Source organism: Archocentrus centrarchus (genome assembly GCF_007364275.1).
Source record: "Archocentrus centrarchus isolate MPI-CPG fArcCen1 chromosome 18 unlocalized genomic scaffold, fArcCen1 scaffold_23_ctg1, whole genome shotgun sequence".
NCBI classification, from domain to species: domain Eukaryota; kingdom Metazoa; phylum Chordata; class Actinopteri; order Cichliformes; family Cichlidae; genus Archocentrus; species Archocentrus centrarchus.
The window spans coordinates 4,377,113-4,391,166 of record NW_022060145.1 but is presented as its reverse complement, the minus strand read 5'-3'; the positions used below and the strand labels follow the sequence as shown (position 1 = coordinate 4,391,166).

At 43.0% G+C, this 14,054-nt stretch overlaps 1 protein-coding gene across 3 annotated transcripts; it reads right to left on the bottom strand.

Annotated features, from left to right (window-relative positions):
* Window positions 1–256: 256 nt before the first annotated feature.
* krcp (kelch repeat-containing protein) lies at window positions 257–12,335 on the bottom strand. Of its 3 annotated transcripts, XM_030722738.1 has the most exons (14): window positions 12,127–12,335; window positions 11,681–11,842; window positions 11,444–11,525; window positions 10,610–10,657; window positions 10,275–10,509; window positions 10,090–10,179; window positions 5,817–5,948; window positions 5,534–5,721; window positions 5,236–5,432; window positions 5,035–5,129; window positions 4,858–4,912; window positions 3,271–3,368; window positions 995–1,238; window positions 257–332 (listed from the first exon to the last, which is right to left on the bottom strand). In XM_030722738.1, exons 1-13 carry the CDS (start codon window positions 12,186–12,188, stop codon window positions 1,000–1,002), a joined length of 1,683 nt encoding a protein of 560 aa, XP_030578598.1. In that variant the 5' UTR covers window positions 12,189–12,335; the 3' UTR covers window positions 257–332; window positions 995–999. The 3 variants fall into 3 exon arrangements, with proteins under 3 accessions (XP_030578598.1, XP_030578599.1, XP_030578597.1); XM_030722739.1 differs by lacking the exon at window positions 257–332 and having other exon boundaries at window positions 364–1,238; window positions 10,090–10,176; XM_030722737.1 differs by lacking the exon at window positions 257–332 and having other exon boundaries at window positions 366–1,238.
* Window positions 12,336–14,054: the final 1,719 nt, after the last annotated feature.

The window sequence follows — 14,054 nt, the reverse complement described above, 5'->3', positions numbered from 1 at the left end:
CAAAGATGTCTGTTTAATCCAGTAAAAAAAACACAGACATAGTAATGACACCATTATCAGGAACTCAGCAGATATGATTTTAATCCCTCCCGAGCTCCATTAATCTTTTATGAAAAAGTCTCCATTTAGCTTCTGCTCTCTGAAGATAACATCTGGTGCAACAGTCAGCTCATACTCTGATACAAGCCATTATATCGCCCTTTAAACCAGCTTCTTTCTGATTGGCTGCAGGAAGTTTAAAGTGCAGGTAGGTGGTGTTTCCTTCCTCACAGAATGGCCACCTTAATGATATCCGCTCTCTGACGTCATACAGATCCAAGAGGTGAAATATGCTGAAACAGTACACGTGTGACAGAAAACAAGGGGAAGTACAATAATTACCTTTTAATGTGTAATAAGTAAAAACAGCAGTGCAAAATGCTACAGCACAGTGAGATGAATAGAGCTTATTTCCCCTGTGACAATTGGGAGATGACAAATATAAACAAATGGATGAATGAACATACAAAAAAACAAAACTTAAAGCAATCCGAGTCAAGAGAACTACAGAAAGCCTCAGTTTTTACTAAACAGAAAAAGACAACCATATAAATCAATATTTTAAAAAGTACCTGAGAGAAACAGAGGTTTCAAACATATGTACATCATGCAACCTTCCCTGCGCTTTAAACCAAATATTACTGTTTTTATGACTGGGGGCTCCATAATGAGAGAAATCTCTTTCCTTTAAGTCCATTTCAGAAAGCAGTGGTTTGCCTCTTTATCCTGATTTTCACCACATACTGAACTTTAGAGATCTCTATTCAGATGCCCAGGTGCATCAAATAAAACTGCAGAAACCTTTGAAAGCATACAACTAAAAGAAGAAAGGGCACATTCAGCTGAAGGAGGAATAAAAAGAAACTACAGGAATATAAATAACAAAGGCAGCTGTGGGGGTGGTAAAATAGCTTTACATCCAGCCGGGGGGGGGGGGGATTCACCTCTGACTCACTATCTTTAAATAGCACCGAGCAGCTCCTCCACGGTGACCGTGATCAAATCGGAGTAGAAGTTGCCCTCGTTGTCTCCGCCTCCAAACACCAGCAGAGTTCTGCCGCCGGAGCCGTCATTCACATCCACGTCTGCATCCTCCTCTAAGAAACGGCAGTGGGTGGCTGTCTCCATGGTGATGATGGAATGCCCCGCCCTGGGTACAGAGAGATGAGGGACGCTCACCTCTGTCCAGCTGTTGGTTTCTGAAACAGCAAAACAAAGGCATGAAACTCGTTTTCTCAATGCTGGTTTAAACCCGCCTTACCTGATGCGCCCCTGCTCGGCGTGAAGCCGTCATATGGATGCAGCTTCAGACTGAGTGCACATTTATATTTTTCCACTGTCGTTTTTCCACTTTGATTCGTGTTCAGAGTAAGCTAACGAGTTAGGTGTAGAGGTGTCAGACTACCTGCTTATGCTAAGCTAAAATGCTGCTGGGTGTAGATTTATATGAATCATGATTAGTTTAGCTTTAGGTAAAATGGATAAAGACAATGTGTTGTATTTTATTGCTCAGTGTTCAACACCATGTTTACAGCTGTTTGCAGTCTGCAGTCACTTTACCTGACTTTATCCAATGCAGATTAAAAAAAAAAAAGAATCTATCCCAGCTGTTATAGTGCGAGAGGAAGCGGAAGAAAATGGATGGATGGATAAAGTAATCTAGGTCACTCTAAGTGGAGGGCAACAACCTAATTTAATATTGCAATATATATGAAATTGAAACCTTCTTGGTCCTGGACTTCTTTTTTCCAAGTGTAAGAAATTATAATGCACAATTTTCACTGTTCAACATTTCAGAGACTAAACAAACAAACATATAATCAGCTGAAATAAATAAACAGTCGACATTCTTTAGTTTTTTGGAGACACTATAGCCAACAACATGAATGCTATCGAAGGCATCATTTCAATCAGACACACCCTACTTTCTTTGCTCAGCTAAAAAAAAGACATACATGTGTTTACAAGTCTGACTAATATTCTTGGCAGATATATAGTATGAGGTGTGCTGATATGTGAACATTTTTTAAAATGTAATGGATAGAAAAATGCTCGGGGTCATTTAGGAATAATACTGCCACATAATCTGTCCAGCAGGGTGGCTTCAACTCTCTTGTTTATGGTCCTCTCAGCTCTTTGCAGCTATGTGAAAATGGCACAACTTTCTGTCACCAACATTGTTTAAAAATAATCCTTGCAGCTTATGTTCACGTTTGTAACAGTGTTATATAGTGATACAACTATTTTTGTTTCCTCTTACAGTCACTTTATTTGTAGTACACTTTCTTGTTTTACTTTATGCATATGTATTTATGTTTTTAATGCAGACATATAATCTAAGTAATGCAAGCACTTTACCAGCTTTTGTTTATGGGTGATGAAACTGGCTTCACATTCTTTACCAAAGCAAAATGTGCATTTATTTAAGAAATGAGAGGCTCGCTGGCCCACAGAGCTCTGCTGTCAAATGATTTTATTGTTTACAAATTCTGAAAATTTGTTTAAAAAAAAAAAAAAAGTCTATAATCAGAACTATAGCTGCAGCATTTTGTAAAGATTTGCCCAAAGAAATACTTCTATCAAGTTTCAAAACATTCAGCCAATAAATAAGGGAGAAGTCGTCACTGAAGTTAAACATCAACATACCATTCATCTTCAAAAGTTCAAAAATTTGTAAAAATAATTCAATAAAAAAAAAAAATCTGAAGCATTTAGGCATTTCGTAGTGCTTTACACATTAAATACTTAAATCCAGTTTCCAAAGAATAAGCCTAGGAATGAGGGAGGAGTAGGGATTAAAGGTAAGCATCAGTGTTGATGACCGAGGAGGAGCGAATTTAGCAAAAAAATTGCCGGATGGCTTGGTTTCAGATCATCCCTGCTGACTGTCATTTACAGCAGAGATAAAAAAATTTTTTTTTTCCATAACTGGTAAAACAAAGATGGGATTTTATTTACATTCTAGAAGCTGCTTGAAATTGCTTCAACATGCTTCTGTAAGCTACTTTATTGTGTACATGTCTATGACTTTTTATTGTGAATGGTGTGGACACAGGCGTGGAACCAATCGGACGTCCCGTATGGATTATTGTGCAGGGATAGTACAGAGTGAAGCAGCGTCTGCTACCTAGTTTGTGAACTACATTACCAAAAAACCTAAAATAATTCCACCTTGCTCTAAAATCCACCATCAGTCAGGCTGTGTCATTAAGCACCAAAAGCTCTTCTCACCTATATCAAAGATGAAGGTGTCACTGAGGGCATTGTTTCCGTTGTAACCGCCGTGGATCAGGAACTTTGTGTCTGACAGCACAGCGCTGCCATGCCAGCTGGAACACACACAAACACACACAATGTCTGCGTATAATTTCGTTTTGTTTGATGCTTCTTGAAATTGTTGCAGCTGTGATACTGCAACTATCGTCACTCTTTATTTTAATCTCCAGTCTTTTTTTACAATCTTATTAAACCTTAATTTGAGCAACATAAATGTCTCCATAAAGACCTAATTTTTTTTTTTTCCAAATTAGCTTTGGCAAATGTTATTGGTGGTGCTGTTTAAAATGCAGCTGTGCCTAAATAAAAGAAATACATGGGAAGCATCTGGCCCAGAGATGCTACCAGGGCAAGTCCTCATAGACTGCTGTGGAATTAACTGAGGTATTCACAAACATATTCAGTCTTTCCTTATCACACTGCACTGCCCCCACCTGCCTTAAAACATCCACTTTAGTCCCAGTTCCCAAACAACCTGTAGTAGATTGCCTCAGTGACTGGAGAGACTGGTCTTCAAATACATCAAGGACATCAATATACATACAGAACCAACAGGTCAACAGATGTTGCCATTTCCGTTGCTCTCCACACTGCACTATACCACCTTGTAAATTACAGCTCTGCATTCAACACAATCATCCCTTCTGGACTCTTCCACAAGGTGCCCAAAATAGGCCTTCGTCCTAACATCTGCCTACAGACACAGGACTTCTTAAGAAACGAGCTACAGTCGGTCAGGATGCATCCTCACTGCTCCCCCACCCTCACACTCGAGGCTGTTTTGAGCCCATTCCTGCACTCTCTGTACACATATGACTGCATACCATCTCATAACACAAATGCCATCATCGAGTTTGCAGACAACAAACCAGCGATAGGACTGATCAGTCTATCTACAGAGCCTGCCTGCAGAGAGGAGGTTCAGAGGCTGACAGACTGAGAACAGCAGTGATCTGATAACTGATTTCAGGAGAAATCAGAATGACCACCTGCCACCGAACACAAATGGGGAGGAAGTGGAGAGTGTTTCTAGCTTCAGGTTTCTGGGCACACACATCACAGACGATTTCACATAAACACAACAAACACCGACTCATAAAAAAAAAAAAAAAAAAGCACAATAAAGGCTGCACTTCCTGAGAACTCTAAAGAAAACAAATCTATCTCAAAACCTTCTGGTGTCTTTCTGCTAGTGCACCACTGAAAGTGTCCTGACATGGTATGGTAACTGCACTGCAGCAGATGGTAAGGACATGAAGGAGCCATAAAAACTGAACTAAAGATTACCAACGCACAGCTGCCTGCTCTCGCAGACATATACAGGTCACGCTGCCTGCAGAAAGTATGCTGCATCCTCAAGGATTCGTCTCACCCTGCTCAGCTGTTTGATTATCTGCCCTCAGGCACATATTACAGATATATATTACACACACTGCACGATTCAGATCCATCATCATACTCTTTGACCATAAGTGAAGTCCTGTTTCTAGGTAGTGGACAAAATTTTGTTAATTTTTTTTGAAATTGTATCGTGTGCGATACCTTCGAGGAGAGGGGGGTTTCCCAGTTGTTTTGACAGCAGAAAACTCCATCAGACCTGAGAAAGAAACGCTACATTTTAATTAAGCAAACATCGATGTGTATTTACACCTTCCCCCCTGATGTAGGGTTTTTTTTTGTGTGTGTATGCATTTTGATGTGTAAGTGTGTGGTGCTTACCAAGGTCCAACATGTACATGTCACTGTAGCAGACAGGAGTGTCCCACCCACCAAACACATAGATCTTCCTCTCCTGCATCACACATGCAGAGTGACTGGAAGAAAAAAAAAAAACAAAGAGGAAGTCGAAGAGCTGGAGAATCAAAAAAAAAAAGTGATTGAAACGTGTGTTAAAGAAAGCTTTGGACTGAGTCGTGTTACCCTGATCGGGGTGAGGGTTTGTCTCCGGTGACAATGGGCTGGTACCAAATGGAGAGCCGGGGATCAAAGATATACAGAGAGTCACTACAGCCGTCGGGCTCCGGGTTGGGCCGAGGAAACACCCCTCCCAGCACGAACAGCTCACCCTGAAACATACTGCAGCTGTGGTAGGCCAGGGGAGGAACCTTACCCTGAGCCTGAAGAAGAAGAAAAAGAAGAAGGGGAGGAGGTCATAAAAAAAAAGAGAACAGAAATAAATTCAGCACAGGGTGTGGATGCAGAAAAGGTCAACACACACCTCCACCATGGTCCACTTCCAGCTCTGTGTGTCCAGGATGTGAACGTCATTGAACCACTTCTTGTTTTTAGAGCCTCCGAACACAAAGATCCTTCTCGAGTCAGGGTCGTAGATGGATGTGTGCCCGATCCTGGCATCAGGGGTCGGACCCTCTGCCAGAGTCTCTGCAGCCACCCAGGACATGTCCTCTGTTGAACACAGAACATCCTCTTAACCACAGTTCTTACCTGAGCCCTAAAAATCAACTAGATTCCAAACTGTCATCAATGACTGACTGACTGACCTGTGCAGAGCTTCCACATGGGGTCTTTGCAAAACTGCGTCCTGGCTCCCTGCCCTCCAATCAGAATTGCTGTTTGAGCATCGATGGGACATAATGTCTGCCCCCAGCGAGCCGACGGGCTGACCGGCGGGGCTGCAGGAAAACAAAGATGATGTAAAACGTCTCAACCAGAACACAGATTTACATTCAGAGGCCAGTTCTTTGGGTTCACCTCGCTAGTGCTGGGTTGGAGCAACTTTTGCCATGAGAATTGCCTTACTTCTTTGTGGCAGAGCTTTTAAAAGGTTCTTTAAATACAGGGGTTGGACAATGAAACTGAAACACCTGGTTTTAGACCACAATAATTTATTATTATGGTGTAGGGCCTCCTTTTGCAGCCAATACAGCGTCAATTCGTCTTGGGAATGACATATACAAGTCCTGCACAGTGGTCAGAGGGATTTTAAGCCATTCTTCTTGCAGGATAGTGGCCAGGTCACGACGTGATGCTGGTGGAGGAAAATGTTTCCTGACACGCTCCTCCAAAACACCCCAAAGTGGCTCAATAATATTTAGATCTGGTGACTGTGCAGGCCATGGGAGATGTTCAACTTCACTTTCATGTTCATCAAACCAATCTTTCACCAGTCTTGCTGTGTGTATTGGTGCACTGTCATCCTGATACATGGCACTGCCTTCAGGATACAATGTTTGAACCACTGGATGCACATGGTCCTCAAGAATGGTTCGGTAGTCCTTGGCAGTGACGCGCCCATCTAGCACAAGTATTGGGCAAAGGGAATGCCATGATATGGCAGCCCAAACCATCACTGATCCACCCCCATGCCTCACTCTGGGCATGCAACAGTCTGGGTGGTACGCTTCTTTGGGGCTTCTCCACACCGTAACTCTCCCGGATGCGGGGAAACCAGTAAAGGTGGACTCATCAAAGAACAATACATGTTTCACATTGTCCACAGCCCAAGATTTGCGCTCCTTGCACCATTGAAACCGACGTTTGGCATTGGCACGAGTGACCAGAGGTTTGGCTATAGCAGCCCGGCCGTGTATATTGACCCTGTGGAGCTCCCGACGGACAGTTTTGGTGGAAACAGGAGAGTTGAGGTGCATATTTAATTCTGCCGTGGTTTTATGTTTTTTGGATACAATCCGGGTTAGCACCCGAACATCCCTTTCAGACAGCTTCCTCTTGCGTCCACAGTTAATCCTGTTGGATGTGGTTCATCCTTCTTGGTGGTATGCTGACATTACCCTGGATACTGTGGCTCTTGATACATCACAAAGACTTGCTGTCTTGGTCACAGATGCGCCAGCAAGACGTGCACCAACAATTTGTCCTCTTTTGAACTCTGGTATGTCACCCATAATGTTGTGTGCATTGCAATATTTTGAGCAAAACTGTGCTCTTACCCTGCTAATTGGACCTTCACACTCTGCTCTTACTGGTGCAACGTGCAATTAATGAAGATTGGCCACCAGGCTGGTCCAATTTAGCCATGAAACCTCCCACACTAAAATGACAGGTGTTTCAGTTTCATTGTCCAACCCCTGTATTTCTTTTAGAAACTCTGGTCCACATTTACATGACAGCATCACACAGCTGCCACAAATCTGTGTGCAAAGGTGCTCTAATGGACCATTTCCATTTCACTACAGCGAACTCTCTCTAATGTTCAAAATAGTCTGAGATATGTGACGTGTCATGTTGTCCTGTTGAGAGTAGCCATTAGAAGATGGGTACTGTGTTATAAAGAGTGCGGACTTCATCATCACTCAGGCCATGTTTCAGAAATACTCACAGCAGCCTGCCTGGCACCAACAACCCTGTCAAAGTTAATTAATTCAACCTTCTTCTCTATTCTGGTGCTTGTTTTGTTTGTCATCGGAAGCCTGTGTGCTATGAAGCAGGATTTGAGGCTTAGTGAGTTCACTTTAGTGTCATGTTACTCCTCCATAATAACCTGCTCTGTAGAAATAACCTGCTCTAAAGCTCGATGTGCAGGCACTAAGAGGTTCAAAGATTTTTGTAGAGCACCTAAACCAGGGGTGTCAAACTCGTACAATAGTTCTCAATGGGATGGACCAGTAAAAGCATGTGTTTTAAGAAAGAAAAAAAAAGGGAAAAGTAAAAAGCTCTAAAACTACATCCACACTGGAGATACACACATGGCAACCAGAGACCACAAAACTGAATGATACTCAGCGACTTCAAGCAACTACGGGTGAAAAAGACGGGGGCAATGAAAAGTTGGGCTAGTCCTGAGATAAGCGATTGCAGTGGACACAGCTGATTGATGTATGACCTGGCAGTAAATACGGTAGAAGGTTACCAAGGCAACAGTCTGCCTCCAAACGATGTGCACTGAACGAAACGTTTCCAGCGCGGCTGCTGCTTTAAATTTTCCATAGATTTGGTCCACATGTTTGACACGTGCTCTCAACTCTTTATCTTTCCCCAGAGAGCATCAGTGAGAGATACAAATTCTCAGCAAAGAGGACTATACTTCCCTATTTGGCTGTCTCATAGGGGTGTGCGATATATATATCATCTACGATAATATTGCAATTGCCGTGTTAACGATGTGCAAGCTGACATTATTGAGTATGCTAATGGGGGGGGGGCGTCGGCCTCGGCTCCACGCGTTCACTACTTCATGCTTTAGTATAGGCTGCTGCGCGTGCGCATTGAGAGCGCCCATACTGTGCGTTAGCATAGCTGCCTAAACAACACACCTAAAGCTGGAAATGAGTGAACACACTGTGCCAGGGGAAGAAATTCAGACATCACCAGCCTCGCAGTCTACCACCTTAATTCCTAGGCGAGGAGTTGGTTTGCAGACTTTGTAAGAAAGCAGACAGCTGGACAACCTGTTCCATCATCAGCGAGTATGAGGAAAATTAAAAGTATCGGGAACCCGCCGTTAAGCCAAACCTAAATCAGATAAGGTGTCAGGCAAAACACGCTCAGCACCCCCCCCCCCTCCCCTCCCGTGACCACGACTAGCGGGATAAAGAGGACGATGATGGATGGATGTTAATATCCTTTAAGTGAAAGTAGGTATGTTACAATCACTGTGTCATAACCTAGCGACTTTCTCGGAGCTCACCTGTTTGGAGCCTCGGATAATACGCTGAAGCGGTTTGCCAGAAGCGGGTTTCTGATCAGATGAAAGTGTGTAGTTTCTGTGATTTATTTTGCTATAATGTAGGGGGAATACCCCTGGACAGCCTCTTTTTAAAATTTCCCCCCCCCCCTTATGTCAAGTCTTCCGTATTGGGCGATTGCTTTTGAAAAACTCACTGAATTTTTTCTAGTTACATTTGTCGTGCCCAGGACACTCTTGAAAAAGAGATTTTAATCTCAATGTGTTTTTCCTGGTTAAATAAAGGTTAAACAAAATAAAGTAATAAGTAAACACGTCAAAAACACTGATTTAAGTCTTATATTTTACCAGCTTGCACTTCTTGTATGAACACATTTTAAAATAATGCAAAATATCGCTTATTATCGTTATAGGAAAAAATTACAGAAAATATCGAGATATTATTTTTTGTCAATATCACTCACCCCTACTGTCTCATTATTCTATAGTCATATGACGACATAATCCTAAAACGCTAAAGCCTTGTTTGTAAATTGCTGACCTCACATGAAATGTGCAGGTACGCCTTATATTTTTTTACTTGCTCTCACACAGTTCAACTACAAGCTACATTCACACATTCTCCTATAGCTACATACTTCACTGTGGTGCCAGCTATGCCCACGGGTGTGACTGCTCATATGCTGCCAACACTGCCTCATGCACGTGAACTCGCGCGTTGCTCATTGCCGGGAAAGCCTGGGTTGACCTCTCGGTTTGATAACCACCTTAAAGAGCCCAGATTCAAGTTTCCACAACTGGCTGAATACATGCAGCACTGCTTGAACACGCTGATAAAGTCAGAAAAGCTGTCTAGATTAATATGCTCCAGAAGGGACTTGCATTTGAATTACTTTTTCAAGTGAATGTTTTTTTGTTTGTTTTTTTTGTCTTGCAGAAGTATTGACACGACAGAAAGATGGAACACCAACAGTGCGACCCAAATCTAGGAACACCTGGAGGGGCCGAGCCCCACGTGAGTCACACATTCAGGTTTGTGTTACCTCCCCGCAGCGAGCACAAAACAGAAAACATCCCCGTGTGAACTCGGGATGGGGCGGTGTCAGCTGTGGCATTGAAGAGTGCAGAAATGCTACAGAAAAATGCACAAATAAAAAAAGAAACAGCACCGGTGTGTGTGGGAGCCTTGGCCTGCCTACTCTTCGTCCTGGCTGCACTCTGAGGAGGCGTTCTTCCCACAGTCCCCTGCGTCTCCGCTGCTGTGTAGTGAGGAAAGAGAGAAAGGAGATTTGATAGAAGACGCAGCACCCAAAGAAATCTTTTACAGCTCTTAAAAACACCTCCTCTCTCTCACCCGCTCGCTTCAGATTGGTGGCATCTGCTCCGCTAGCAAACAGCTTCTGGATGCCCCTAGTTTGACCTTTGACCTTTCGCATAGGTGTGGTCTTCTCTGTAGTTACATTTGGGCACATGTTCTCGTCATCTTTTCTTGTCTTTGTCCCGTTACTGTCTTCTTCTTCCTCTTCTATAGTTTTCTCTCTTTTCCTCTTGCCGTGAAGCTCTCGGGCTGCAGGTGGCGCCGCCGTGTCCTGGGATGGCACAGAATGATTTTATTGCTGCCATCTGGTTTTATCAACAAAAATGTTTCCTTGTGATATCATGAGTAACAGTACATCCTTATCGGATTACCTTTGGTGTGTACTCCTTCACAGCCATGATGAGTTCTGGTTCGGCTGACTGAAGAGAGAGAGAAAAAAAGAAAAAAGCATTGCATAAATCCATTAACCCGTGACTCTGTCCATGACCCAAACCTTTAACTGAAGGTACCGAGATTACACCCTAATGTTTCCATAGATTTCCTATTACATCAGCAAACTTGCTGTTCTACAGGAATATAACCAGAATACAACCAGTTGGGTCGAATCCCCTTTGAGCTGTGCTCATTGACAGACTCATTCAGGCTGATGGCAACACGTTGGCAATCTGTCTGCATTTATAGCAATTATTTGCAAACCTTCGGCAATCTCTCTGAGGGTGACTGCAGGCAGTCCAAGTCAGACTGCAACTGTTTGCCTCCCATCAGGTGACCTGTGCAATTGCCTGGCAACCATTTAGTCACCACAAGTTTTAATCGGTCGCAGAACGTGAAAAAAATTCAGTACAATCACCCAGAAGCCACTGATTATTTTTGGTAGATGTGAGGAGGTGGCTGTCCTATTTTTACTTGTGTCACTGAGCCATGAGCTCGCTCTGAATTAGATCACTTTGTCAAGCTAAGCGGGTCCAGTGTTGGGATGGTTTTTCACTTGAGCCCATTTAATGTAAGTTTGCTCGGTTAACGTTATCTCAGGATGGTGGTGTATGAGATGAGCCCTTTTGTTTGTAGTATTCCCGGAGTATTTTTCACTTATTTAATAAAATATCGATATTTGGTGTCCCTGTATCGATACAATATGGACACACAAAATATCGCAATAATAGGCTGCATTAATTGCTTCCCCCCCCTCCACTCCTAGCATTTACCAGGTTTCCTCCCTCCAGAGAGACGTTCAGAGTCACGCTGTCTACCCACGTCTCCTCTTCCCACTGCTCCCATGACAAACACCTGAAGGAGAAATATGCATCATTCAGCGAAAGGCAGTTTAAATGCATTTGAAATGTAACTAAACAGTCAGACTTTATAGAACAAAACCCTAAATAAGTAACTCTGGGGACAGACAGTGATTCTGAACAGGATAGGGTGAATCAGAGCGGGCCTACTTGTTATAAGGAGTCAGTTTTCCGATGGTGATGGGCATCCGAGCAGCATCGCTGAGCTCCGCGTTGACGCAGATCCTCTCCCCCCACTGGCCGCTGCTAAACAGCACCACCTGACGGACGCTTGGTGGTACTGCAACACGGACCTTGCTGGAACCGTTGGCGCTGACATGGAAAAACAAATAAAGGAAAACTGGTAGTTTATATATCCAGAAAAACGAGAAGAGAAAATTATTTCGTGTTTTAGAGTAAGAGACGTTTAGCGACTCTCTGCAAACAGGCCTAATTCAAAGAGGCGCCAATGAGGAGCAAGAAAAGTTATCAACAGATATTGCTTCAGAAAACTTATTTAAGGACGCTCGAGCTGTTCAAAGACATAAAAGCACCTGACGGATACAAGCTTAGAACAACTACCCAACATTGTGTTACTGATAAAGGCTGCGTCTTACCTCAGCAGCCTCTGAGGCGGACCGTTTACTCCGAAAACCGCGTAAACTCCGAAATCATCCATCCTTGCGACTTCCTTCCGAAAACGCAAACAAGCACGCTAACGGCTCCTAATATGCTCGTTTATGCCAGCGGGATTTTCAATATCTTAATTATTATTAATTATTTACCCGATCTCCCGCCACCGCTGTGTGTACAATATCTAAACTCCGCGCGAGGTCTGGGATAAGATTAGGTGCGCGTGTTTTGTTGCACAGAGTATCGAGGACACGCTGTGGAATACACGGCAAACGAACTAAACGCCCGCACGGCACATGCTGACACGTATTTCAAGTACACTCGGGGCTGCACCTTTTGACGCTGCGAGCCAATCAAAGGGCTGATTTCAGAGGCCCTGCGAGATGTAACAAAAGCTGCGTTCAATAACACTTTGAACATTTATTGTTTTTTTAAATTTTTTGATTGAGGCGCAGTAATTTCACGAACACGAACAAATCATAACAGCAACATAGACTTTATCTGGGCTTGAGACCAGGACCTGAAGTACACTGGCTTGTATGTAATGATTCACACCACAAAGGCCAGCTATACGTCACGTACATACACTTGTGCATGTACATGTGTATAAACTATATAAATAGGTAAGGTTGCGCCCTTTCTTGTTTGCACGGGTGATGGACACGTTGACAGATGAGATCAGGCAGGAGTCCCCCCTGGACTGATCTTTGCAAATGACTTTGTGATCTGTAGTGAGAGTAGGGAGCAGGTGGAAGAGAGTCTGGAGAGGTGGAGGTACACTTTGAGGAGAAGAGGAATGAAAGTCAGTAGAAGCAAGACAGAATACATGTGTGTGAATAAGAGAGAGGCAGCTGTGACAGTGAAGCTGCAAGAAGCAGAGCCAGTGAAGATGAGTGAGTTTAAATACCTGGAGTCAACCATCCAAAGCAACAGTGAACAAGAGAAATGAAGAAAGTGCAGGCAGGGTGGAGACGAGTGGCAGAGGTGACAGAAGGATAAGCAGCAAGTGTGAAAAGGAAGGTTTATAAAATGCTAGAGACACCTGTTATGATGGATGATTTGGAGATAGTGCCAAGAAGGCAGGAGGCTGAGCTGAAGATGTTAAGATCTTCATTGGGAGTGAGAAACAAGGGTGCAGCTGTGTCCTTGCTGAGGTGTATGCGGACACATTTTTAATGTGTCTAATAAAGCTGTTTTATGTGCACTTCATTTTGAAACAGCTGCAGGTCCTTCATCAACCACCTGATCAGTAAGTGCCAAAGTGACGGAAAGAGAACTTTGTAGCTGCTCCATCCACCGCTGTTTGTTTCACACAGCAAAAAACTGCAGTATGGAAGTCAAAAATACAGATGAATTGTTAATACAAAAAAAGTACTTCTAATATGATCACTCAATCAATAGAATAATCAATAGTTACAACCCTATTTGGCTGTACTGCTTTGACTGTACTGTATGAGTATGAATAATCTCCATCTCCTGTTGTCCTGTAGTTGGTGAGGACTGCCAGAGTCTGGCTGGCTCAGAGGCTGCTTCAACACCTTGACACTAGTATTTTATGTTAAAATATTACTAGTATTAATTTTGAAAGAGGAATTCTTGTTTTGTTTTTTTTATACCAGTTTTAATTTTGTTCTGCTTTACACTAAAAAGAGTTAATGCAAACCAACCCATTTGTGGTATATTTTATTCACTAACCCAATGAGAATCGATAAGGAATCTAATTGATAAGTGACATCGATAATGGAATGGGAATGGCTAAAACCTTATCAATTCCCATCCTTATTTATAATACTGTAAAAATGGTCAGTAATTCACAGTATTTGTGTGAACCTGAATCCTGATGGGTTGCTCGCCCAGAGCGCCAAACAGGCTAGGACCGCCACTGTTAGGCCCCAAGCAGAACATGATTTGG

What these genes read in the sequence shown, in the direction of transcription:
- krcp (XM_030722738.1), bottom strand. Translation starts at nt 12,188, where the DNA reads ATGGATGATTTCGGAGTTTACGCGGTTTTCGGAGTAAACGGTCCGCCT. An exon ending in AAACTGACTCCTTATAACAA is followed by an intron (nt 11,526 to 11,680) that starts GTAGGCCCGCTC and finishes TTTCTCCTTCAG; the next exon opens with GTGTTTGTCATGGGAGCAGT. An exon ending in TGAAGGAGTACACACCAAAG is followed by an intron (nt 10,510 to 10,609) that starts GTAATCCGATAA and finishes GTGCCATCCCAG; the next exon opens with GACACGGCGGCGCCACCTGC.